Below are 24,481 nucleotides of genomic sequence, written 5' to 3'. Positions count from 1 at the left end.
AGCACCGACATCTGTACCGCGAGGGACTACGATAGCTTCTTGGAGTCAGCAATCTCCAGTGCCGTCTGTCCCGGTCCCGGCAGGCCACGCTCTGGTGCCGTCTGTCCCGGTCTGATCGCAAGATCTGCGTTCTCTCGAGGCGAAGCGGTGCCTGGAACCCCTGCTGCTCAGCACCCAGCCAGACAACCTGATGGGGGTCTATGGGGACCGGTGCGGGCTGCACGCAGGACGGTCACTGCGTGGAGAACAGTGTCGGGAACTTTCCCTCGACTGCGAGCGGCACCGTCCGGAAGGCGACTATGGAGGTCTGAGCACCGGTTTGCCTCTGGACTGGGGAGCCGCTGGCTTTGGTGCAACAGGTACTGGTAGAGACATAACGTCTCAAGCCGCCTGCAGGGCCTCCAGAGTGGGCCGGGCTACTTGGAGTGGGCTACTCCGCTCGATTTTAGTAGGAGGCCGCGAGGTCGATGGGGATCAAGAACTGCCCAACGCAGGTCTAGTCTGTCCCCCAGCCTTGCCCCGGTGCCTTGGTGGAAAAGACCTCTTCGCCTTTTTAGAGTGTCCCGTGGATGGGGAGCAGTGCCAACTAGTGGAAGGCACCGATGGGTCACCGTGCACCGATGCCATTTTGATGGAGTCGACCCTGTCCCAGACACCGCTGCACCACTCCAAATAGGCACCGAGCACTGCGGCACTGTAGTTCCACGTCTGGACATGTCCTGCTCAAACAACATATCCACATACATAAACATACCTAATTAGCCCCAAGCAAACCATAACTTGACCACTTTCATTCAAATACCCTACTCACCTGTACACAAATGTGCTCTAAATCTACATACACTGACAAAGGCTACAAAAACATTTATTCGCCCTTCACACTCACTAAAGCTTACTGAACTCAATGTGTCATATTTAGTGTACTATTGTACATGACAATACAGTCTCATCCTTAACTGCATTTCCTGACTTGTGTGTACTGAAAAGCAAAATGTTGTAATATTAATGTTGAGGAAACAGCTTTTTGCATGAAATATTCCTGTGCTCATAAATTAAGACTGCACTTTTTAATTCACTGGTAATGTCAAGTCATACAAATATCTGAAAAATCACTCATGCAGCAAGATTAAATAGATTGTAACATGCACAGTGGCACTCATCAGAGAGTCACCATACAAAACATATCTAAACAGTTCCATTTCTACTGTTTAGTGAAGTTTCTTGGGCAGATTTACAAATGAAATTGCAACATGATGGAATATAAACAGCATGTGTGGGGGGATAAGTCATGCCCACATTACCATGTGTCACTCTTCAAGACAACTGAGAAATAAAACTTTTAAAAAGACAATGGATTTAAGGAGCTGTGCAGTTCTGAGTGCTGAAAGGATCATTTTCAGTGTTTAAACATTTCTCCAATATCTATTTTAGACATTTTCAAACGGAAGTATAGAAAAGCTGGGTTAATCTGACCTTTGCCATCAAGTCTCTCTCCCTTGTTTCTGCATTTCTTCGTAGAGCAGAAAGTTCCAAAATCTCCTTATTTAAAAATTTATTCTGGGTTTTGTACCCCTGAAGATTGTCCTGTTAATAAAAATTGAAGTTTACCATCTATAGATATTGACATTTAAACTTCTATTTGAGAATATACAGTAGAATACAGGACAAGCAGTCACTATTAGATCTTGACCCGACCTGAAGAAGAGCTCTGTGTAGTTTGAAAACTTGTATCTTTCGCCAACAGAAGCTGGTCCAATAAAAGATATTACTTCACCCATCTTGTCTAGCTATTAGATCTTGTTAATTAAATATCACTATCAAACCAAATAATATTCTTTTCTAGCCTTGCACAAAAAAGCCAAACTTACATTGCTCGTACAAATCTGCAGGAATAGGTTCAATCAATTGGTACTATATATATGATTACTTCAAAGGCTATGTCCATGATGCAGAAATACACGTATCTAGCAAAAAAGCTCTCTCGCGTCAACCTGTCTCAACCCTGAACTCCAGAGCTTGAAGTTCGGGGATGAATGAGAGAAAGATGATACTTTTCAAACAATCATCTCTTGCTACTCCCACATCCTCAGCATTCCTCATCTGCTACATCCACTTCTGTCAGTAGATAAAATACTATTTGCTTATTCATTTCTGTAGTTTAATCCCTTATTATCCAGAATTCCTTATGCTCTGATGTAGGAAGTTGTGGATTAAAATGTCAAAAACGCATTTTCCCTTTGAAAGTTTTGTTTAAGTAGGAACACAATCATATTCCAAATTGTTTTGGAGTACAGTAATTATCCAATGGCAAGCAAGCTTAAATGGTAGTTTAGGGAGCTACCAAAAAAAAATTTTTGTTTGAACCCAAACTCCAATATCCTATAAAACTGTGAAAGGAGTTAGGGGAGAAAGTAGGTCACTAGCAATAGGGCCAGCACTATTAATTTTGACTTTATTGCTGGTCTATTCCTCCTTTTACGTCTGAATCACCTTTCCGTCATTTTACAATGGTCTTTTATTCCCCCCCCTTATTCCTTTTGCTCTCATTTATTTTTTACCGGTTGTTCTTTGTTTCTGACTCTTTCCTTACATCTTTGTTTTCTTCCTGCCCCCTACTTTTTTCCACTTTATTCCCGATTACTTCTCATGGTATTCTTCCTCCACAGCAATTACTGTATTCACAGGCACCGACTTTCCAAAGTGCCGGGGCGGGGGTGGGGGAAGGGGTACTCAACCCTGGCTCTGCCCCAGGCCATGCCCCCTTCCCCCAAGGCCCCGCTCTGCTTCTTCCCGCCCCGCCCCTTCCCGCCTCTCCCCTTCCCACCCCCTCCCCTGAGTGCGCCGCATCCTCATTCCTCCCACCTTCCTCCCCACAAGCCTTCTGAACACAACGAAACAGCTGATTGCGGCAGGCATGGGGAGAGGGGGGGAGCACCCACCATTTTTTCCTCCATGGGTGCTCCAGCCCCGGAGCACCCACAGAGTCGGCGCCTCTGTCTGTATTACTGAAAACACAATATACTGTACTACAGCAGAATTGACCAGCACAACACTTTAGTGGCTATGGATTATAGTCCTGCAGAGAGCAAAATGTAGATCCCAAGCTGCACTGGGAAGAGAAAAAAATCTCATGGGTGTGAGTATTCTAGAGCAATACTGCAGCTTCTAGTGATCTCCTACACATGATGGCCTATTGTGAAGCATTACAGAGAACTAAGGATTCCTCTACCCCAAATGGAGAGACACACTGCTCTTACTTTTAGTCTGTCCAGCTCCTGTAGTTCCCTGTTAAAAGAGGATGACATGGAAAAATTTGCTGTTCCACTTTGGGAGAATGGATTGTCCTCACATTCACTGAGCTGACGAGAGAGTTTCATGATCACTTCATCTTTGGCTTGAATTGTTTCCATTAACATACCCAGCTGCTCATTGAGTTCTCCAACCTTGCATTTCAGATTCTTTACTTCCTGCTGAAGACTATCTTTTTCCAGATTTAGCTTTTCAAGCTGGTTGTTGAGACCCAAAATCTGATCATCTTTTTGGTGTAGCAGCTCTAATTTGTCTTTTGCAACCCCATCACAAAGACGGCTTGCAAAGTATTTATCGTACTGGGAAGATCGGACTGTCTGCTGCAAGAGTCGCACAAGTTCCTGAAAAGAGTAAAGTAAAGTGAGGGTAGAGAAAAGGCATGAGACATTACAGCCTAAGAATATAATTATGTAAAACGAAAGAAAAAAAGAATTGGAATATTACATGAAGTAACAAGTGTAAATGGAATAAAGTCAGTGGGTTTCTGGAGGCCACTGAAGCAAAGAATAATAATTCTAAGTGGGTACATACATCTGGCACACCATTAACTGATGTATGTATTAAGCTATATTATGTGTCAGGCTTGCAGAAAGCAGTGACAGCTGGGGCCCATTACGTAGCTGAAGAGTAGAACTGAGCTTATTAAGAGGAAGCCCTAATAGGCGATAGATTTCAACAGGATGTAATGGGGCTGTACTTTTGGGATAGAGGAATGGAGCTCCTCCCCACAAACTGAGATGAAGGGTGGAGCCTGGGGATGAGACTAGTGTTCTCTCCTGGGGGCCCAGTGAAGATGGATTTGGACATTCACAGTGATTTGAAGAACCATGTAGATGTGTCTAGGTTGAACCAAAGCTTACTGTACTCAATGTGTCATATTTAGTGTACTATTGTACATGACAATACAGCCTCATCCTTAACTGCATTTCCTGACTTGTGTGTACTGAAAAGCAAAATGTTGTAATATTAATGTTGAGGAAACAGCTTTTTGCATGAAATATTCCTGTGCTCATAAATTAAGACTGCACTTTTTAATTCACTGGTAATGTCAAGTCATACAAATATCTGAAAAATCATTCATGCAGCAAGAACCAGGGCCTCACGACAGTGGAGATACTGGTGGGTTATTTTGTTCCCTAGTATAAAACAGGATACAGCAGAGAGAACTGTGCTTATAAGCCTACCTATCAAGCCTGAGATCCTTGGAAGCGTTTGGAGCAACCCTATGGATTTCGAGAGAAAGGTTTCCCCCTATAACAAGAAATCCAGACTCTCTTTTCTTCGTCCTCCCCTGGGGTTTATCACCTTTCTTTAGGTATTTTATTCCAAAGACTGAACTGCTGAAGAGAACAGCTGGAGCCCTAACCCAGCTGGAAAACCTCAACTCTCTCTTACCAGAGTGTTCTGCACAATCAAGGAACCAATGCTGAATTGACTGGTCAGAGATGAGGTCATTGATAATCTAATGGCTATCAGCATATCACAGCATCACCTGGGGTTGGTAGTCAATCAGGAAGCGGATGCTAGGAGAATCTATCAGTATACAGTGTTGACTCCAGGCTTGATTATTTTAACTCATATCTAGGAATGAATCTACACACCCTAAAAAAGTTTCAACTGTTACAAAATGCAAAGACTGTTTAATCATATAGGTTACTGTGAACACATCCTTCTGGCGCTCAGCTCCCAAAGAACCCAGTTCAACATATCTGTCCTGATATTCAAAGCCCTCTGCTAGATTAGCCCTAGCTTCCTTTAAGATAATAATTCTTGGCTATGGAAGAAGTAGCTATGACAGCTACGGTCTACTGGACCAATGAAACTATCAACAAACTGGAAGGAGACCTGTGAGTGTAGAAGTTTAAGAATTCTCACAGGAGCTAGATCTAGAATAGGGAACTCACTCCTATGAGAGTGACTGACTGCTTTCCACAAGTAAATGTGGAACTCATCTAAATTGATTCAGCTTTCCCCTCAATAAGGTCACACAGGAAAATTCAAAACAACCCGCCTCATAATCTAATAAAGTTGGAAAGAAACAGAGTTGTTTCTACTAGTTTTAAATACGTGGAAATCACTCATTTACTACAATTATAGGGGCTATATAAGTATCTACATAGCGTGTGGATCAGTATTTAAAGCTGTTGGTCTAAGCTTTGTACCATGCTCTATCAAACCCTGTTGGTGATACAGACTGAATCCAAATGAGGCATAAATGTTTCTTTTTCTCTAATGTGATTAGGAAAGAGATGGATCTCAGACATCAGAAGTTCTCCGGGGGAGAACACAGGGGGACTGCAGATACAGATGGTGAATAGTCTTTAATTGCCCACAGACACACTCTGGAAAGCTGGTTTCAATGGGTAAATAAAGGAGGATATAAAAGCCAAAAGAGCAGTTACTGAACCCTATGCAAACTAAAGACCTTTCCATCTCTTAGTACTCTGTTTTGAGATTTTCAAATGCACAGGTACATTTAGCATTGGTATTTGTTATCAGATAATTAACTACCATTGAAATTAAATAGTTTAAAAGGGTTGATTTACTCTCAGTTGTGGACAGGCCTGACAATGTTGTGCTTGTCCTTCTTGTGTGAATTACCTTTTGGCTCGACAAATCTTTCTTTAGCCTTTCTAACTCTTCTTGCTGGCTTTGAAACTTCAGTTGCATTTCAGAAGCTAGTTTGTTGCCATTCCCAGAATTCCATTCAACTGGGGATGTGTCGCTGCTATTCCGATTTTTGCTTGATCCAATCATTTCTTTCAATGGACGTCTTGCTTTGTATGGAATGCGGCCAAAATCAAATGGAAAGGCTGAACTAGTCATTCCTGTGTAAAACAATTTATTCTAGTTCACATCTTTTAATAAAGAGGTTTCAATGCATTCAAAAAGTTCTTTATAAAAATATATATGTCTGCACTTGCTCATTAAAATTAGACTTATACTGAAGTTTAAACACACCCAACATGTCATTTTTCAAGTTGCTTCTTTTGACATCTCTTTTGGCATTAAAGGTCTTTATTTTTTAGAGAGACCATGAATGTCAGACTGAAGAAATAATACACTTGCCAAATTGAACAGAATTTTACATACTCACTACAACAATGAAAGATATTCCAAGCCACCAAGTTTACTTTGCCATGGAAGCAAACTAGAGTTAACTGTTAACATTTCTTCTGTTTTAAACAACTATGGCCCTAACCTTAAAATCAGACCCAAACAAGCAGCCACACCTGTGCAGCACCATTTAAGCTACTAGTGTTCTGCATAGGTATGAGGTCCCTCCTGAATGGAGCAGATTGCAGGGATAAGTGCCTTTGTTTAGACCAGGGGTCGGCAACCTTTCAGAAGTGTGTGCCGAGTCTTCATTTATTCACTTTAATTTAAGGTTTCGCGTGCCAATAATACATTTTAACGTTTTTTAGAAGGTCTCTCTCTCAAAAAGTCTATATATTATATAACTAAACTATTGTCATATGTAAACAAGGTTTTCAAAATGTTTAAGAAGCTTCATTTAAAATTAAATTAAAATACTGATCTTATGCCGCGGGCCCGCTCAGCCCGCTGCTGGCCTGGGGTTCCGTTCACCTAGATACTGGTGGGTGGCCAGTACCCCGGCTGGCAAGGGGCAGGCAGCCAGAACCCCAGATTGGCAGCGGGCTGAGCGGGGCCAGCGGCCAGGACCCCAGGTCGGCAGTGGACTGAGCGGCTCAGCCCGCTGCCGGTCTGGGGTTCCATCCGCCGGCTCCTGCCAGCCAGGGTCCCAGCTGCCGGCCCCACTCAGCCTGCTGCCGGTCTGGAGTCCCGGCTCTGTCCACATAGAGTAGGTACCTACTTTCTCCCTGGTTCTGGCCCATTCTCTTCCTCTCTCTGAACTGAGATGAGGGTGGGAATGCACTGAGAACGGGGGTGGGGGTGAAGGAGCAGGCTGGGGGTTGGGATGCAGGGTCTGGCCAGGAGCTAGAATGAGGGAGGGGGCTCAGGATTGGGGCAGGAGGTTTGGGTGTGGATCACTTACCTGGGCAGCTCCCATTTGGTGCGAGTGGTGCAGGTGGGAATGTGGGGGTGTGTGTGCAGGAGCTCCCGTTTGGTGCTCAATGTGGATGTGGGGATGTGGATGTGGGGGGTGCAAGAGTCAGGGCATGGTGGGGCTGGGTATGTGTGGGGGGTGCCGGAGTCAGGGCTGGGGTTGTGGGGGGGTTCAGGGGTCAGGGCAGAGGGCTGGGGGTGCATGAGGGGGGTGCAAGAGTCAGGGCAGAGGGCTGGGGGTGTGGGCTGGGGTCGTGGGGGTGCTCCCAGCCCCCTGTCCTGAGTGGCTCACGGCAGGGGGCTGGAGGGGATATGCCGATTCCACCCCCTTCCCCAAGGTCCCCGGAGCAGAGAGAGGTGCTGCGGCTCTGCTTTTCCCTCTCCCCCGCTGTAGCAAGGGCCGTCAGCTGATCGGCCACAGGGCGGGGGAGAAGGAGGGGCAGGAACCCTTCACGCTGGGGGAAGAGGAGGGAGAGGGGGAAGCTTGCCTGCCCCGCAAGCAGAGAGCGGTGAGCGGAGGCAGAGAAGAGTGGGCCGGACTGGGCAGGATTTTCAATTGCACGCTGCTGTCCCCGGCAGACAGCAGCTGCCATTAAAAATTGGCTCACGTGCCGTCTTTGGGACGCATGCCATAGGTTGCCGACCCCTGGTTTAGACAGAAGAATGCTATCTCCTACATTAACTAATGCTTCATGACAATCGAAGAGCTCTAAAGAGTAGTGAAAATTTTCATGAAGTTACTCCAAAAACTTATGACTATAAGAATTAATCAAAGCATAGATGCATTTCCCACCCATTATCCCCCTCCCTCGTCAAGTAGCAGCAACCAGGATGTTGTTTCTCCATTTTGGATGAAGAGTGACACCTCTGAAGTCTGAAGCCAGTGACTCCCCTAAGCAGCTGGCTCTACGTAAGATTATAACCAAAGATCTTGACTCTTTCCTCCCCTCTTGTTGCCCGGCATCTCAACAACAAAACAAAGATACACCTGCCCATGGAGTCAAACAAAAGAGATCTCTTGTATACCTTGTCACATGCACCACAGTATACAGTATTATGGACAAACCCCACTGTTTGACCCTTGAATACACTACAAGGAGATAATTTCATGTGCAAAGGGGTGTCTGTAGACACAAAGATTTGGTTTACAAAGAAATGACTGAATTTGTGTTATATTTTCTGAAGATACAGCTAACAGTGTGGTATATTAACAGAAAAAGAATCTTCTGGTACCTTTGTTTCCTTCTGATGCATGTTTCCGCCTTTCTTCCAGTGCCATTGACTCCTCTAAGTCCTTTGGGGTTGGATCTAACATCTCCCACTCTTCGCTGGTATAAAACACACTCTTACGATTTTCACTGTTTCCTTTTCCAGATCTTAAGGAAGACATTGAATTTCTATGGAATAAAGAAAATAATCACAGTGATGCCATTTTCTCTCTTTTTTGGGGGTAATTTTTTTTAATTTACCTTTTTAGTCACATCGTACATGTACACCTTATGAAAATCACCCAAACAACATACACTTTCAAAACACATCAATGAATCCACTTTGTTAAACAGAGCTTAAATTAAAACCAATGCTAAATAAAATGCAAACAAAAACCAAGTAGTCATGTCCTGTAATACCTACTATTAGTATTTAAGCACTGATCATAACATATTCAAGGGCCAAGAGAGTGGCTTGGCTGCAGCACGTGGTACTGTGAGGCAAATGACCAAAATACATGAGACTCCTATGGTCTTTCACTCCTGTCTCTGCTCCATGTGTTTTGGCAGTGAAACATTTGGTTTTCTGGGGAGTGGGGGTTTTGTTTTTTTGTTTTTAATCTGTTTACTAAAATAGTTCTTTATTTTAAATTTCAGGGTAAACAACTGCTAAGTGTTAAACAGAATAGGGAGTATGCAGGTCAAAAGGCCACTGTGTATTATCGTATCACAAACTGAATTAACATAAAACTTAGGGTCATCCAAAAGCTGAATCTATTGTAGTTACACAGATGTTGAGGAGAGAATCTCCATGCTAGTCAGAATGCTGCCAAGCTATTTGCAAGGGACTTGCAAGGGCAATCTCTAGGGTCCAATCTGACAGTTTTGTAGAAAGTGTAACCTATTTTTCATATGAGTAAAAGATTTTATGCTGTAGGAGCACTGAAATCACAAAGGCCTAAACCAACACTGCATATCAATATATTTGTGCACTTCAGATCTGGATCTGAACATTGCATCTCAAGTCTCTTTCTAAATGTAGCACAGCTACATTTAAGGATCAGTTAACTTTTCAAATACAAGTATGTTTAATCTCCAGCCCTTAAGGATGGAGGCCCCATCTTCACCCTTCCCTGAGAGCAGTTCACCTCCGGTTTAAGGAAAAGTAATTGACTTACAATGCATATTTGACCATATAGGTGTCTCACTAGTGATACTATTTGCTGGCTTGACCCAATGGTTCCCTAAAGTTTCACAGGAAATCTGTCACCTGAGCTAAGTGATCTAATACACTAAACATATCACAATGCCACAATTCCAAATAATTTGGTTCAATTAAGCAGTCTGATAATGATCATTTTGATACAGTTTTTTAAAACACAATGACAGGTTTCAGAGTAACAGCCGTGTTAGTCTGTATTTGCAAAAAGAAAAGGAGTACTTGTGGCACCTTACAGACTAACCAATTTATTTGAGCATAAGCTTTCGTGAGCTACAGCTCACTTCATCGGATGCATCCGATGAAGTGAGCTGTAGCTCACGAAAGCTTATGCTCAAATAAATTGGTTAGTCTCTAAGGTGCCACAAGTACTCCTTTTCTTTTTAAAACACAATGTAATCCTTCATAAAGCAAGGAGCATCTCATTTGCAAACTTGACTGGGATTTGATTATGTATTCAGTAAACTTTTCGCGGCTATTCTTTCTGTGTATGTAGGACTACACGATCCACATGGGACAGCAAGCCTGTTATTTCTAAGTTACCAGCTCAGATGCAGCCCCAGTCCTTAGGCAGACATCTACGAAGTCTGTGTGTAGTGAACGTGGCAGTCTCCGACTAGTTCCTGGTGAACAAGAATCCACATCACAAAACTCACGGACATCTCTCTAGTAATTCTCAGTATAGAAGCAAAGGACTGAGCTATTCTCTTTCCGCAAGAGGTGAGCTTTCCACTGCCCATGCCTGTCTTGTCCTGTGGCTGGAGGACTTCAGTCTCAAAGGCTGTTAAACCTCCCCCTTTCCAGAGTTTTAAGATAACTATGTTTAGAAAGAGTAATGAGGCAAGAGAAACAATAGTAAGCAAAAGGTATTTGAGAATGTTTTTCAAATATTCCCCAGGAGGTTAAGTATCAGGATAGTTGGTGTTCAATTTCTACATGTACTTCTCATAAGGACTTTGCTGACTCTTTGAGGATTGAGGATTAAGTATGTACTATTGGACTACAAATTAACAGTAAAGAGTAGCTGGTTGAATTCCTTTATAATATGTATTTAAATAATTAAATACAGCATACCTTCCCTTCCCTCCCCCCCACACCATTACTGAAATTTATGTAAAGCAGTAGTACCAGAGGACTTTAGGTTTACAGAGCTACAACAGCAAACCAAGGTAGTTTATTCTTTTAAATAATACTTTAATTATATATAATTACACAAAATATGTGAAAGTTCAAAAGTGATCTACTGGCTCATTCTATATTATGAAATCCCATCATATGATTAGGTAACTCAGGGGTTATTACAGTACATCCTTTTAAACAAGCAGGACTCTACATAAACAAAGGAGGCTGCAGGAACTGTCAGCATAAGAAGAAAGGACTATTGAGCTCTGAACATTTATCTGATCCAATTAGTTTTTAGTGGCTTTAATTGTTGAAAGCTGATTTAAAATGAAAGCAACTTCCATCTTAGGCAAGTGCATTAATGTGCACATATAGTACATTCTTTATATGCAACATACTCTCTTCACTTCCCTCTTGTAATGTCTTTAATGTTGCTTAAGGCATATGCAGATATTACAACAAGCCCCTGCTGTCAAGCAGATGTTAACCATATGTTAAAGCTCTACACAAAGAACTACTGTGATGAAATTGTGCTGCATGGCTAACGAAGCAAGGATGGCCTTGTGTTTAAGATACTGACCTACGGGACTCAGCAAGTATGGGCTCCCAACACTGCCACAGACTTCTTCTAAAACTTTGGATAAATCCCTTCATCTCCGTGCCTCAGTTCACCTTCTGTACTATAGAGTTAACAATAATTCCAAATTCTTGGCCATGAAAAACGCATCACGGACCACGAAATCTGGTCTCCCTGCCATGAAATCTGGTCTTTTGTGTGCTTGTACCCTATACTATACAGATTTCACAGGGAAGACCAGCATTTCTCAAATTGGGGGTCCTGACCCAAAAAGGAGTTACAGAAGGGTCCCAAGATTATTTTAGTGTGGTCACGGTACTGCCATCCTTACTTCTGCATTGCCTTCAGAGCTGGGTGGCTGGAGAGCAGCAGCTGTTGGCCAGACACCCAGCTCTGAAGGCAGCTCCCCACCAGCAGCAGTGCAGAAGTACAGGTAACAATTCCATACCATGCCACCCTTATTTCTGCACTGCTGCCTTCAGAGCTGGGCAGCTGGACAGTGGTGGCTGCTGACTGAGGGCCCAGCTCCGCAGGCAGCAGCGCAGAAGTAAGGGTGGCAATACCATATCATGCCACCCTTACTTCTGCGCTGCCGCCTTCAGAGCTGAGCTCCCAGCCAGCAGCCACTGCTCTCCAGCTGCTCAGCTGTGAATGCAGCGCCACTGCCAGCAGCGCAGAAATAAGGGTAGCAATACCGCAACTCCCCCTACAATAACTTTGCGACACCCCACACACACACACAAATCCTTTTTGGGTCAAGACCCCTACAATTATAACACCGTGAAATTTCAGATTTAAGTAACTGAAACCATGAAATTTATGATTTTTATAATCCCATGACCGTGAAATTGACCAAAATGGACCGTGAGTTTGGTAGGGCTCTACTAATAGTGTGTTGCAAGAATTAATCAATCTTTGTATAAGGCACACAGATACTAAGGTGCTGAAAACCACAATATGACCTATACAAATAAATAAAATTGCTTAAAGTCCTGATACTATCCTTCCCATTCCTCAACTATATTAGCTCTGCATCTTAGGTATTTCTAGGTTGCCTATCACGTCAATAGCCTGCTTAGCCATCATTAACTATTATAGTACAGTAAAACTCAATTCTAATCAGGTTTAAAAACTGATTTTTATTTGTATTTTAAGTTTATGATTATGAAGATGTCATTAACTACCCCTTAAGGATCGGATTCCATCAGCACTCTACAAGCAGAAATCCCTCACAGCTAATCAGAGTTCTAGCTTACGTATAAAAAAAATATGTTAAAAGAACATTAAGATTGCAAATTCCAGCACTCAAAAGTTAGGAAGTTTAAATAAGGTTGCCTGTGCAACTTTCATTTGGATCCCTCATGCATATGCATTATGATACAGTCTTTGATTACATAATCACATTCTACTTCCCCCCCACCCCCAAGATGCCACCTTATTCAGTGCACTGAATGCACAGTGCTCAGTTAATGAGCAGCTATACAATATTTTCTTTTATCCACATTATTCAATGCATGGGCCTAGGCCTTATTTACTGCAAGCTATTCAAACCCTGCTCTGAAGACAGAATTATTAATTTCCTCATGGGATTTTCCATGGTGCTCATCTCTACGGTATGGATACTTCAGAAACAATTAATTTATCTTCATGAAACCCTGTGAGATGAGGGGGGTTTAATCCTCATTTTACAGGTGGGGAACTGAGATGCAGATATTAAGGTCAAGAGTAATCACTATTTTGGGCGTCCAACTTGAGATGGCTAGGATTAGATTTTCAAGAATTATAGAACACTTTATATGTTTGAAGCACAGTTCCCAATGACTGCAGATGTAAGTGCTCAGCACTTCTGTATATCAGACACTACGGTCTCAGGCTGGGCACCCAGAAAATGAAGAACACACAATCAGTGACCACCTGTGAAAAGTCTGGTTAAGTTATCTGCTTAGCTTCACACAGGATCTCTCCAGCACAGGCAGTGATAGAACCCAGTTCTCCAGTGCAGCACTCAATTGCCTTGACCATGAGACCATCCTTCCTCTTCCTGCAGCCTCCTGCCTCATTCATGACACATCTTCCAACTTCAGATTTCTGTGCCTAACAGATTTCATTTAAAGGTTTCCTTATTTAACTCAATTGCACTGGTAATAAATAAATAAATAAATAAATAAATAACTTCTTCTCATTGTCAGCGCAAGAAGGATGTGGTCTAGTTGACAGGACAGCAGCCACTGCATCATGAACTGCTCTAACATCATAAGAAAAGGATCAGCTGTCCTTCGAACAGTAGCAGAAGGTCACTAGACAGATTATATGAAATGTTCATAAAGAACCTACAGTAGTAGGAGAGCCAGATATCAGCCACTGTATGACTGTTTTTGAAAACAATTAGTGTCGAAGAGCGAATTCAAGTAAACTTGTCTTAAAATAGTTACTTCCATTCTTTAAAATGCTTAAAAAAAAAGTTTCTTACTTTAAGAAAGTGGTTGTCACAACTTGCTCAGTGTTGGCCTGAGCTTCTTGTATTTAATCTATAGTACATATCTTTTTTAAAAATGGAAAAAATAAACAGAATATAAACAAAGAATATAAATAGGGTTTTTAATCTCCAAACTACTATTTTAAGTATTAACTAATGAATCACCATACCGCCACTGAAGTAAGCAATTACTACTCCCATTTTACAGAAAAAGGATAGGATGCAGAATGGTTAAGTATTTAACTTTCCCAAGGGCACAGAGAAATAGATCCTGGCTTCTTGTGCTCAGACCATAAAGCTATTACTCACTATCTGACAGATTGTTCATTTTACATCAGATGTTTTACTAACACTACTGTATCTCAATACCCAACTCTACCTGTTAAATTAGTAATCCTATTATGAATAAATAGACAGTCTACTTTAAGAGATATTGTGGCAATGGACAGGCCACTAATTTTTCCAATTTCTTGCTTAATTTGTACATTCTCTCTCTCCATCTTATACTGGCCCCATCACTACAGTATCTGAGCAACTTGTAGTATCATTGGCCATTTGCTAGGGACAAGTACAATTCTTACGTGGAGAAAAGAACTCACTTGATCTCAGTACCCCATTGTTTTAGGGAGAAATTGATGGCACTTTGTTGGACTGGTGCTGGCTGGCAAGCTGCTTGTTCTCCTACCAGTTCCGTGGGAGCAGTCTCCACAGCTAGGACATTTCTAGCTTTCTCTGCTGAGACATTTGGATTCAGGGTACTCAGATCTGAGAAAGGAAAAACATTTGTTTATTATGATGATTTTATCACCTTAAATTGCACAAGGCCCCCACAAATGCCATGTTCTTAAAAAGATGTATTTGAACAACAACAAAATAACAAGACTTTGTCCTTATCCTCAGTATGCTAAGATCTCATTGCATTCATATTGTGTGCATTAGCTAATAAAATCTCAGAGGTACACAGTGTTCTACGTGGCTGAAAACAATGTATTGCAAATGTGTAAGCTGAAGAATGTACTATGGGTAGCACAAGGCATTAGTTAGAGGTTTTTAGCAGAGGTCTTCTGTTAACCCTCTGCACAGCAGTTATTTTCACGCCAGTGCAGTTTAAAAATAAAACACAGCCTTTGCTGATGTTAGCAATGAGCAGGCTTACAAATATCCTGCTTTGAAGTCACACAGAAGATAAACAGGAAGATCTCTCAGATTCTGAAATGTTAAAAGGGAAAGTAGTAGAGAAAACATTTAAAAAATATTGGTTAGGATGCAGAACACTGAAGAACTAACAAGTCAGAAAGGTAGCTGGTACCTTACACCTCTGAAAATGTGGGGTGAAATCCTGAATAGGTAACAGCGAGTTTGGTGCTCTCATTTTATATCTTGTGCTGATAAGGTCTTGCAAAAAGTTCCCACAGGGCCAAATCTTAGTCTTACAGAGTCCTAAATTCTATTGGACCATCGCTAAATGAAGGCCAGCTTCTAGTTAAAGGGGCCTTAGCCTAGTCTGCTGCCATGTGCACACAACACCTTTGGGTGCACCTTTCAAGCACCAAGACTGACGTGTGTGTGTGTACTTAAAAAAAAAAAAAAATCACCTGTGCATGCAGATATCGGTGCTTGCTTGTGCATATGTCTGCATGTGCAGTCTTCAATGTTGCACGAGCACTACTGGATGCAACCTTCTGAAAAAATCAAACCTATAGCTATGTGCATATATTTAAGAGTGCAAGTTGTAGAGTTCATGAAAAGAAGCTAGAGTATATGCTGAGTACACAGTTTTCAAATACAATTTTGCTTAGGCAAAACCATTCCTTCATACACCTCATTCATCCCAAAGTCCATCCACTACTTCTGAGTGAGGACTATTTTCCAGCCAAGTTTCAACTTTCAATCATCAGCCACTTTTGCTGTAGCCCCATTTAAAAAAAAAAAAAAAAAAAGGTTGCCAAAATATTCTTACACTGACAAGAGTGAAATTTTGCCACTTCTTCTTAACTCTGATAAAATTCATTTTCTGGAAGAGAAAAAGTATGGAAAAGTATGGAAAATTTCAGCCCAATAGCCAAGTTCTTCAAAAAATGATGGGCACTCCCTCTCCAGCTATAGTCTTCATCCAAAACCACTTTACAGTTCGGCACAACTAACAAGACTCTCCGCTCCTGAGCACTGATATAGCAAGCATGTTTCAGCTCAAGAGTAGTGTGCGCAGGCAAAAACTGAATAAGGCACCTGCCTCAGTGCCTGGAACTAGCCAGTGCTCTCTCAGTGCCTAACTTTCAAGAGTAAATTCAAGTGGTTACAAAAATTAACAGCTGCAATCCCAGAAAATCATCAAGACACTCTGCTTGAAAGCAGATGGGGTGACGGGGTACAGACAACCATACCGCTGGAAACACTTTGGTAGCTAGGTTTATGTAGGTCAAGACTGGAAACACACTCAAGATTTTCATTACTAGGAAAGAGGTTCATTACAAAGCAGGCACTACATGTAAACCAGCAGGGTAAACTAGAGTAAACGACCGTGAAATATCTTTAAGACAAATATTAAAAAGCTGCCCCTGTACCACTGGAAAAACAGAGAGAAACAAGTATAAATCCTAATGGTTGTAACCAGAAGCTGAAGTGTTATCAATTCTACTTGCACTCACTTTCCTGAGTTACAGAAAGTACAGACTTATTTTGTTACCCTTAAGTTTTATGTTAAAGCATATGCTTTAGAGCAGGGGTGGGCAAACTTTTTGGCCCAAGGGCTACATCACGGTTGCAAAACTGCATGGAAGGCCAGGTAGGGAAGGCTGTGCCTCTGCAAACAGTCTGGCCCCCGCCCCCTATCCGCCCCTCCCACTTCCTGCCCCCTGACTGCCCCCCTCAGAACGCCTGACTCATCCAACTCTCCCTGTTCCTTGGCCTCTGACCCCCCCCCGATCCCCAGGATGCTGCCCCCTATCCAACCCCCCCTGCTCCCTGTCCCCTGACTGCCCCAAACCCTATCCACACCCCCGCCCCCGACAGGCCCCCCGGAACTCCCACACCTATCCAACCCCCCCAGTTCCCCGTCCCCTGACCGCCGCGCCTCCCCCCCCCCAGAACCTCCACCCCATCCAACCCCCCGCTCCTCGTCCCTTTACCATGCCGCTCAGAGCGGCAGGAGCTCGCAGCCCTGCCACCCAGCCAGATCCAGCCACGCCGCCCATGCTGCCCGGGAGGAGCAGCGGGCCAGAGCGCTGGCAGCACGGCAAGGTGAGGCTGCAGGGGACGGGGGACAACAGGGAGGGGGCCGGGACTAGCCTCCCAGACTGGGAGCTCAAGGGCCAGGCCAGATGTGGCCTGTGGGCCGCAGTTTGCCCACCTCTGCTTTAGAGTGTATCTTGAGCAGCAAGACAATCTGAAGCAGTTTTCTGAAGCTCCATGTGTATAAACAAAAGTTCAGATTTATAGCTAGTCAAACAGAAAATACAAGAGCTCTTGCGTTGAATGGAATTGTTTTTCCAATTATTGATTTTTGTTTCCGAATACTTCATGTAATATTCCAGTATTTTCTTTTTAATATGTGTGATACCTTCCCACAAATCTCTGCCTTCATTCAGTTTAAGTTCCCAGGATGGATTTCCATAAGCTTTTGGCATTTCTACAAATACCACCACAACTCTTAGCAGAAAACCTCAACACTGCTACAAAGTTTCTTGCACAAAGCTTTACCAGCGAAGACAATTTATGCAGTTATGCATTGCGACAGAAGAACAAATCTACATTTGACTATCTGCAGGCACTTGGCAATGAGGGCTGTAAGAGAACCTGAACAGAATGCTTATGTGGGGCAGAAATCATTGTAGAACCTTCTGCAAAATACAACCAAATGGCTCCAATACTAACTGTATAGTTCTTCTATATTGTGTACCAGTCTAAGCAAAACTTGCAACTGAAGTCTTTTATAGAATACTTGTGATCATACTGCAGTTTTGAAGACGGTAACAGATTACAAGTAACTTTAGTAACTCTATAAATTGTGTGCCAGACGTGGGGTGGAAGAAAGAAAAAACATCAAAACAATTCTCACATTTTTCCTCCATTACATTTTGGAGAACTAGGTTGCATAACTCGGAGAATAAAGTATAATTAACGAACTCTTACTGACACTTGGGATGGCATCTTATAGTTCCTGGCAAATAGTAATTCACCTCTTAAATCCAATACTCAAAACTCGGATTTTGGAATACATCTTCCAGTCTCATGCACAACAAAATAGACGGTCATAGGTCCATCTACTGTAGGTCAATGTACAGTAGAAAACATTACTAGGGTCATGAACAAAAGAGGATACCAAGCTCCTACAGCACTACATATGGCTAACCTGAGTGGATAAACGTTTTTTTGCTGGAGTTAGTCCATTTACAGTCATGAATGAAAGTTCCACAGAAAAATTATTAACTATACAATGCATTGTGTAAAAAAGTTAGTTTTCATCATGCTGTGTGTTTATATCGATTCTGCAATTGTTTTCTGACAGGTGGCAGAAAATATAGCATGCAACAGATGATAAAAACATCTGCTACTAATTACAATGTAAGACTGTATGCAGAAAAGGACAGCTTAATTTCTTCTCTCTGGAAAGACTCTGATCCATGTCGTCAGCAGTCAGACAGTCTCTTAAAAAAAAAAGTTCTTATTTTAATCGCTACTTCAGCATGGTTTTCCAGAACTCACTACGGGTATGTCTACACTGCAATTTAAAAACCGCAACTGGCTTCTGTCAGCTGACTCGGGCTCGTGGGGCTCAGGCTAAGAGCTGTTTAAAGGCAGTGTAGACATTCGAACTAGAGCATGGGCTTTGGGACCCTAAGCCTCACAGGGGTCCTAGAGCCCAGGCTCCAAACCAAGCCTGAAAGTCTAACACTTCAATTAAACAGCCCCTTAGCCCGAGTCCCTTAGCCTGAGTCAGCTGGCATGGGTCAGCCGCAGGTGTCTAATTGCAGAGTAGATATACCCTATGTTTTCTGCCTTCTGCAATACTGCATTTATTTAATAGACACTGTCTGAATTGACTTTCAAAGGCTCATATAGCCGTTGAAAGGCTGCACTGATAGCCATAGTCTCAGTTCATCCTACTGACTGCTGGACTCCACAACAGCTTTTCTGATTACAGCAGACAAGGCCAAGTTCTTTCCAAGTGGTGACATTCAGCTTTGGAGGAGTGCTTTGTATGATCTACCAGTATGTAAGACAGCAGAAGTTAAAATTTTTGCTAAGTTTAAAAGGAGGAAAAGTGAAGAATTTTTTCTCTTAACCAACAGCCACACTTCCGATTATTGCAAAAAAATTATAATGTACCATTAGCATCACTCAAATGCAGAGGATGAGGCTGCGTGAAATAATGAAGCTGAACTCTACGCCCTCCTTGTATGCTTTACAACATTTTATGTACATGATCACAATCTGTTTCTAAACTGGTAAAACGGAACATTAAAAAACACAAACCAATCTCACAAACGCTCTTGGAACCAATAAGATGCATGTAACCTTGTAATACTGTCACCCTTATCTTTCCTAGTCATTATTTCCTTGTATGTTTATGACCAACACCTGGACCTTGTTTTAAGCTATTTGCTCTCTGGGGCAGAAGGTAGGCCTGTTATTGTGAGCCAAGGCTCAAAGAAAACATAAAGGAAGACTTGCAACTACGCTTGTTGTATCACTTCTGTGGACAGAGTGAGACCACAAAAAGCCCCCTAATGCCAACTGGCAAAGGGGTTACAGAAATGTCCTGATTCTGGTATGTACATTCTGTTTCACCAAAGAATGTCACGTGAGGTCTTAAATCAAAACTAGGCTCAGAGTGGTCATCAGTATTGTTATGAAATTTATATACACATACTATGTAAGGAGTTATGTAGAGTAACTCCTCACTTAATGTCATCCTGGTTAACGTTGTTTCGTTGCTGATCAATTAGAGAACATGCTCATTTAAAGTTGCACAATGCTCCCTTATAACGTTTTGTTTGGCAGCCTCCTGCTTCGTTCACTGCTTGCAGGAAGAGCAGCCTGCTGGAGCTAGCTGGTAGGGGCTTGGAACGAGGGTGGGCCAGCAGCCCCCATCAACTTCCCTAAGATTCCTGTGCAGCAGCCGCCCAGCAGGCTATCAATTGCCAGGCAGTTCAGCTGTCCCTCCCCGCACCGCCCTGTGCTGCTCCCGCCCTCTGCCTTGGAGCTGTTCCCAGGAGCCTCCTGCTTGCTGTGCAGGATGGGGGAGGAAGGGGTGCTAATGTCAGGGTGTCCCCCTCCCTCTGTACCCTATCTCCACATAGCAAGTGTGGGGACACAACAGGGCTCAGGACAGAGGGAGCTTGCTGGTAGCAGCTGCTGTCTCATCTTGCTGATCTACTTAAAAAGGCAGTGTACTTAGAATGGAGTCAGCATGCTTAAAGGGGCAATGCACTTGTGTCTCTCACACACACATGGGGTGTGTGTGTGTCTGTGGGCATCTGTCTCTCTCTGCCATGCTGTGTCTCCTCCCTCCATTCGTGCTGCCTTGCAGAGTGTAAGGCTACATTAACAACATGTTAACCCTTGAGGGGTCAGCTGAGTGCTAGTTCATCTTTCAGCAGTAAGGCATTCCATGGGAAATATCCCACTCTCTGACTCCACCACCTCAACCAAGCTTCACAATCATCATTGCTGTGTACAGTATCAAATTGTTTGTTTAAAACTTATACTGTGTAGATGTATATGTGTGTGTGTGTGCACAATCTTTTGTATAGTGAAAAAAATGTCCCTGGAACCTAGTACCCCCCATTTACATTCATTCTTATGGGGAAATTGGATTCACTTAACATTGTTTCGCTTAAAGTAGTATTTTTCAGGAACATAACAACAACGTTAAGCGAGGAGTTACTGTATATATACTGAAAATATGTTCTTAGATTCTGTATCAAGGTATGAGTCACCATCAGAAACAGGTCTGACGAAAAACAAGAGATGTTTATTCGCCTCTCTCTCTGTCAGATGTAAATTAAGCAAAGTAAGTTAACACAAAGGATATCCATTTACATACAAAGTCAACAGAGAGATGTGAAGTCAACTGGGAAGGAGCACACAGGAAAACACATGTCCCACTGGTTATGCTGTCTTTGAGCAGAGACAATGAGCCTTAGGGAGTATAAATAGAAGACAAAGAGGACATCCCCTTGTCCTGCACCTAAGGAAGTAAACTTACAGTGCATTTATATTAATGAAAATGGGATCTCAGCCAATCGTGGCTGAAAATGCTGCAGAGGACTTCAGGGGTGAGAAACTTCTTTAGACAGGAGGTTAGGCTGTTACTAAAGGTTAGTCTCTAGAAAGCACATTATGATTTTGTTTTATATTTAACCTTTTGTTTCTAATAGTCTTACTTACTATCACTTGAACCTTTAATAAACTTTTGTTGTTTTCACTATAAATATATCTAAGTGTTGTGATATTAAGCAAGGCGCTGAGTCTGAGCTGAATCGCACAAGATGGTGTGTACACTGTTCCTTTGGGGATGGCAGACCTGGTATTTCTGTGGGTGCTCAGTGAATAAGGGATTGGACACTACAGGGGAATGCTTCAAAAGGACTTAGGGACTGGGGTGCAACCAGGGCCGGCTCTAGGATTTTTGCCACCCCAAGCAAAAAAATTTTTGGCCACCCCTGCTTTTTTTTTTTTGTGCCCCCCCACCCCAACTCCACCCCTTCCCACCCTCTTCCCCAAATCCCCGGCCCCGCCTCCTCCCCCGGGCATGCCGCATCTCCCCTCCCCCATTGCTTCCTGCAGCTCCCCCACCCCGCAACCCAGCTCACCTCCGCTCCGCCTGCTCCCCTGAACCCGCGGCCGCTCCGCTTCTCCCCCCTCCCTCTCAGGTGACGGAGAGGCACTGCGTTCAGGGGAGCAGGCGGAGCGGAAGTGAGCAAGGGTGGGGGAGGGCGCAAGAAGTAATGGGGGGGGGTAGAGGAACCACTCCCCGCCCCAGCTCACCTCCGCTGAGGTATATTTGAGGAGCAAAAAGACACCCTGACATCAGGTGCCTAGGAAGTAAACTGACAGCGAGTTGGCGTCATGAAAAAGGAATCTCAGCCAGCTAAGCCTGGCTCCACTCCACCACTACCGCCTCCCCTGAGCGCACAGCCGCTCGGCTTCTCCTCCCTCCCTCCCAGGCTTGCTGCGCGAAACAGCTGTTTCGCGCATGGCAAGCCTGAGAGGGAGGGGGGAGAAGCGGCGTGGCGGCAGCACGCTCAGGGGAACAGGCGGAGGCGAGCTGGGGCACATTTCTAGTGGCGTCCCTAGAAATGTGCCACCTCAAGCACCTGCTTGTTTTGCTGGTGCCTAGAGCCGGACCTGGGTGCAACTATTGCTAATATGCAAGACAAGGACTAGCATTGCCCAGAGGAAAGTGCTTGAGTGGTTAACAGGCTGGTGGTGTTGGAGTGGACACCCAGTTAAGCACAAGCAGGACACCCTCACACTGGAGGCAGTAAGGGTGATAACGTGACCACTCTTGTGGGTAACCTGAGAGCCATCACAGAAAGGTATGGATCCCATGTCAGTCTAGCACTTTTAACAAGTACCTATTTGACTCCAAAACATCCACATACAAGTTGACTGGGGAGGAAAGCAAATCTTGCACCTGAACAGTGAGTCACTTTACTCAACATCTAGAAGTTTTTGGACAGATGCAGTAGTAATTACAATATGCCTCACTATACTATGTTGAAGATGTATGCAAATAATTTTAAAACCACATTACATTTATGCACATTCCTTTGCTGAAGCAATTAAATATATACAGCTCATCACTAGCACAAAATGCACACAACTGTTTGACTATAAGAAAAACAAGTTACTGTGTAACTATCTAGGCTCTAATCATAATCTTCCCTCTTTTTTAAAGTGGTGTTTTATTTAAAAAAAGTTAACGCCTTTTTTGTTAGGGGTTTTTTTTTTTTTAAGAAAAAAAAGTTAAGCTTAATGAGTTTCTTTTCTTTGAGAAGGTTTCCACATTACACAGCTAATCAAAAACATCAGTCCAGGTTTGTCAAACAAACAATCTGACCCAGTAAAAAACAAAATGTAGCTTTAAAACTTTTGTTCTATTAAGGAGATCACTAGAAAAAGCACTAATAATGGAGATCAGAAGTTAATGAGAAAAGTAGACATCCTCACCACTATTAGTCTGAAGCAAACAATCCAATTTAAAACGAGGCTACATCCTGCAGTCTTGTGGTGAAACAGAATATTTGAGTTATTTCATCAGATTTGAAGTATTTTGCAGGAATTAATGCATAACACAATATTACTGGAAACAATGGTAACTGCAATAGGTCATTTGTGATTTCAATACCACTTTACCATCTTCCCTTAATAATCAAGTACTTGATATCGAAGTCAAAATAAAAATGGATTCAATATTATAAACAGTGGAAGATGTCAAAAGAAAGATGTGCTCTGGTTGAGCTCCAGTTTACTTATGGCTTTTGTCATACAAAACAAACTTGGCTGCAAAAAAATAAGATGGAAACAGATGAAAAGCCTCTTATCCCACTTGAAATTTTTTAAAACCAAATTTCAAAACAGGAGGATGCCATGTTCCTAAGGCAGCACTGAGGAATGGTGGAATTCAATTCCAGGTAGTAATAAATTCTGTGATGACAGCTCAATCCATTAAATATATAACAGGAAATAAACACCACACTGATATGCAAATGAAGTGATAGACATTGATGAATATAAACAAACATCTAACTAGGATTTTGTGGTTGGGGGAAAAAGGTAGCTTTGTCCCTCTCTCAGGAAGCATGGAAAGAGAGAGTGATTTCCTTGCTCTCCTCTGGCCTAGTTACAAATTGTTGATACGAAGTCTGGGCTTCATTCTGTTACATTACTTTGAACAGTACCTTATGCTGCAAGTGGTCCCACAGGGGAGGTGGCATAAGCAGGCCCTCTATGAACACACATCAGTCCCTCCATCTCATCTCTTTTCTAGTGTTCTACAATAGTTGTAAAAATTAAAGAACCCTATTTACCACCTTCTTGCATTTATACAGCACTTTTTATCAGCTCACCACAAAGGTCTTTGCAAATATTAACTAATTAAGCCTCACAATATCCCTGAAGTTGATAATTATTCCTATTTTGCTGGCCATAGAACCTGAAGCCATAGATAAATTGTTCTCATGTGCTTTAATAATTACACACTTACTGAAAGGACTTTTATTCAAGTTTTCCATATAGCTCACCCACTTTCTTGGGTAGAGAAGCAGCAAGAGAAATTTCAACATAGTAATTTCCCCAAAAATATTATTATAGAACTTGAAAATAGGAGCTTATTGAAAATGCCTCCTCAGCCATAATTATAGCATCACTATTGGGATGCTAGAAATATATTTGAAGATACCAATAATTTAAAGAAACTGCGTCCAAACCATGCTCCTTTAAAATATCAGGATAACTTTGTGTCTCGCCATTATATGAACTAAACATCAGTGCTGCTTATTAGCTGGAAGGGAATCTGAAACAGGAGACATCTA

General features: G+C 42.7%; 1 protein-coding gene across 1 annotated transcript in view; it reads right to left on the bottom strand.

The window, feature by feature from the left end:
• The window catches only part of TBC1D2B (TBC1 domain family member 2B), an 85,383-nt gene that overhangs the window by 37,815 nt on the left and 23,087 nt on the right, over positions 1-24,481 (bottom strand). The window contains exons 3-7 of the mRNA XM_074966090.1: positions 14,540-14,705; positions 8,572-8,735; positions 5,911-6,137; positions 3,258-3,650; positions 1,474-1,584 (exon numbers count right to left, since the gene is read on the bottom strand). Of these exons, the coding sequence (XP_074822191.1) occupies positions 1,474-1,584; positions 3,258-3,650; positions 5,911-6,137; positions 8,572-8,735; positions 14,540-14,705 (1,061 nt within the window). The remainder of the gene's footprint in view (positions 1-1,473; positions 1,585-3,257; positions 3,651-5,910; positions 6,138-8,571; positions 8,736-14,539; positions 14,706-24,481) is intronic.

This window comes from Natator depressus, chromosome 10 (assembly GCF_965152275.1).
Source record: "Natator depressus isolate rNatDep1 chromosome 10, rNatDep2.hap1, whole genome shotgun sequence".
In the NCBI taxonomy this organism is placed as follows: domain Eukaryota; kingdom Metazoa; phylum Chordata; order Testudines; family Cheloniidae; genus Natator; species Natator depressus.
Note: the sequence above shows the minus strand (reverse complement) of the source record. Positions and strands in the feature narration are given on the sequence as shown.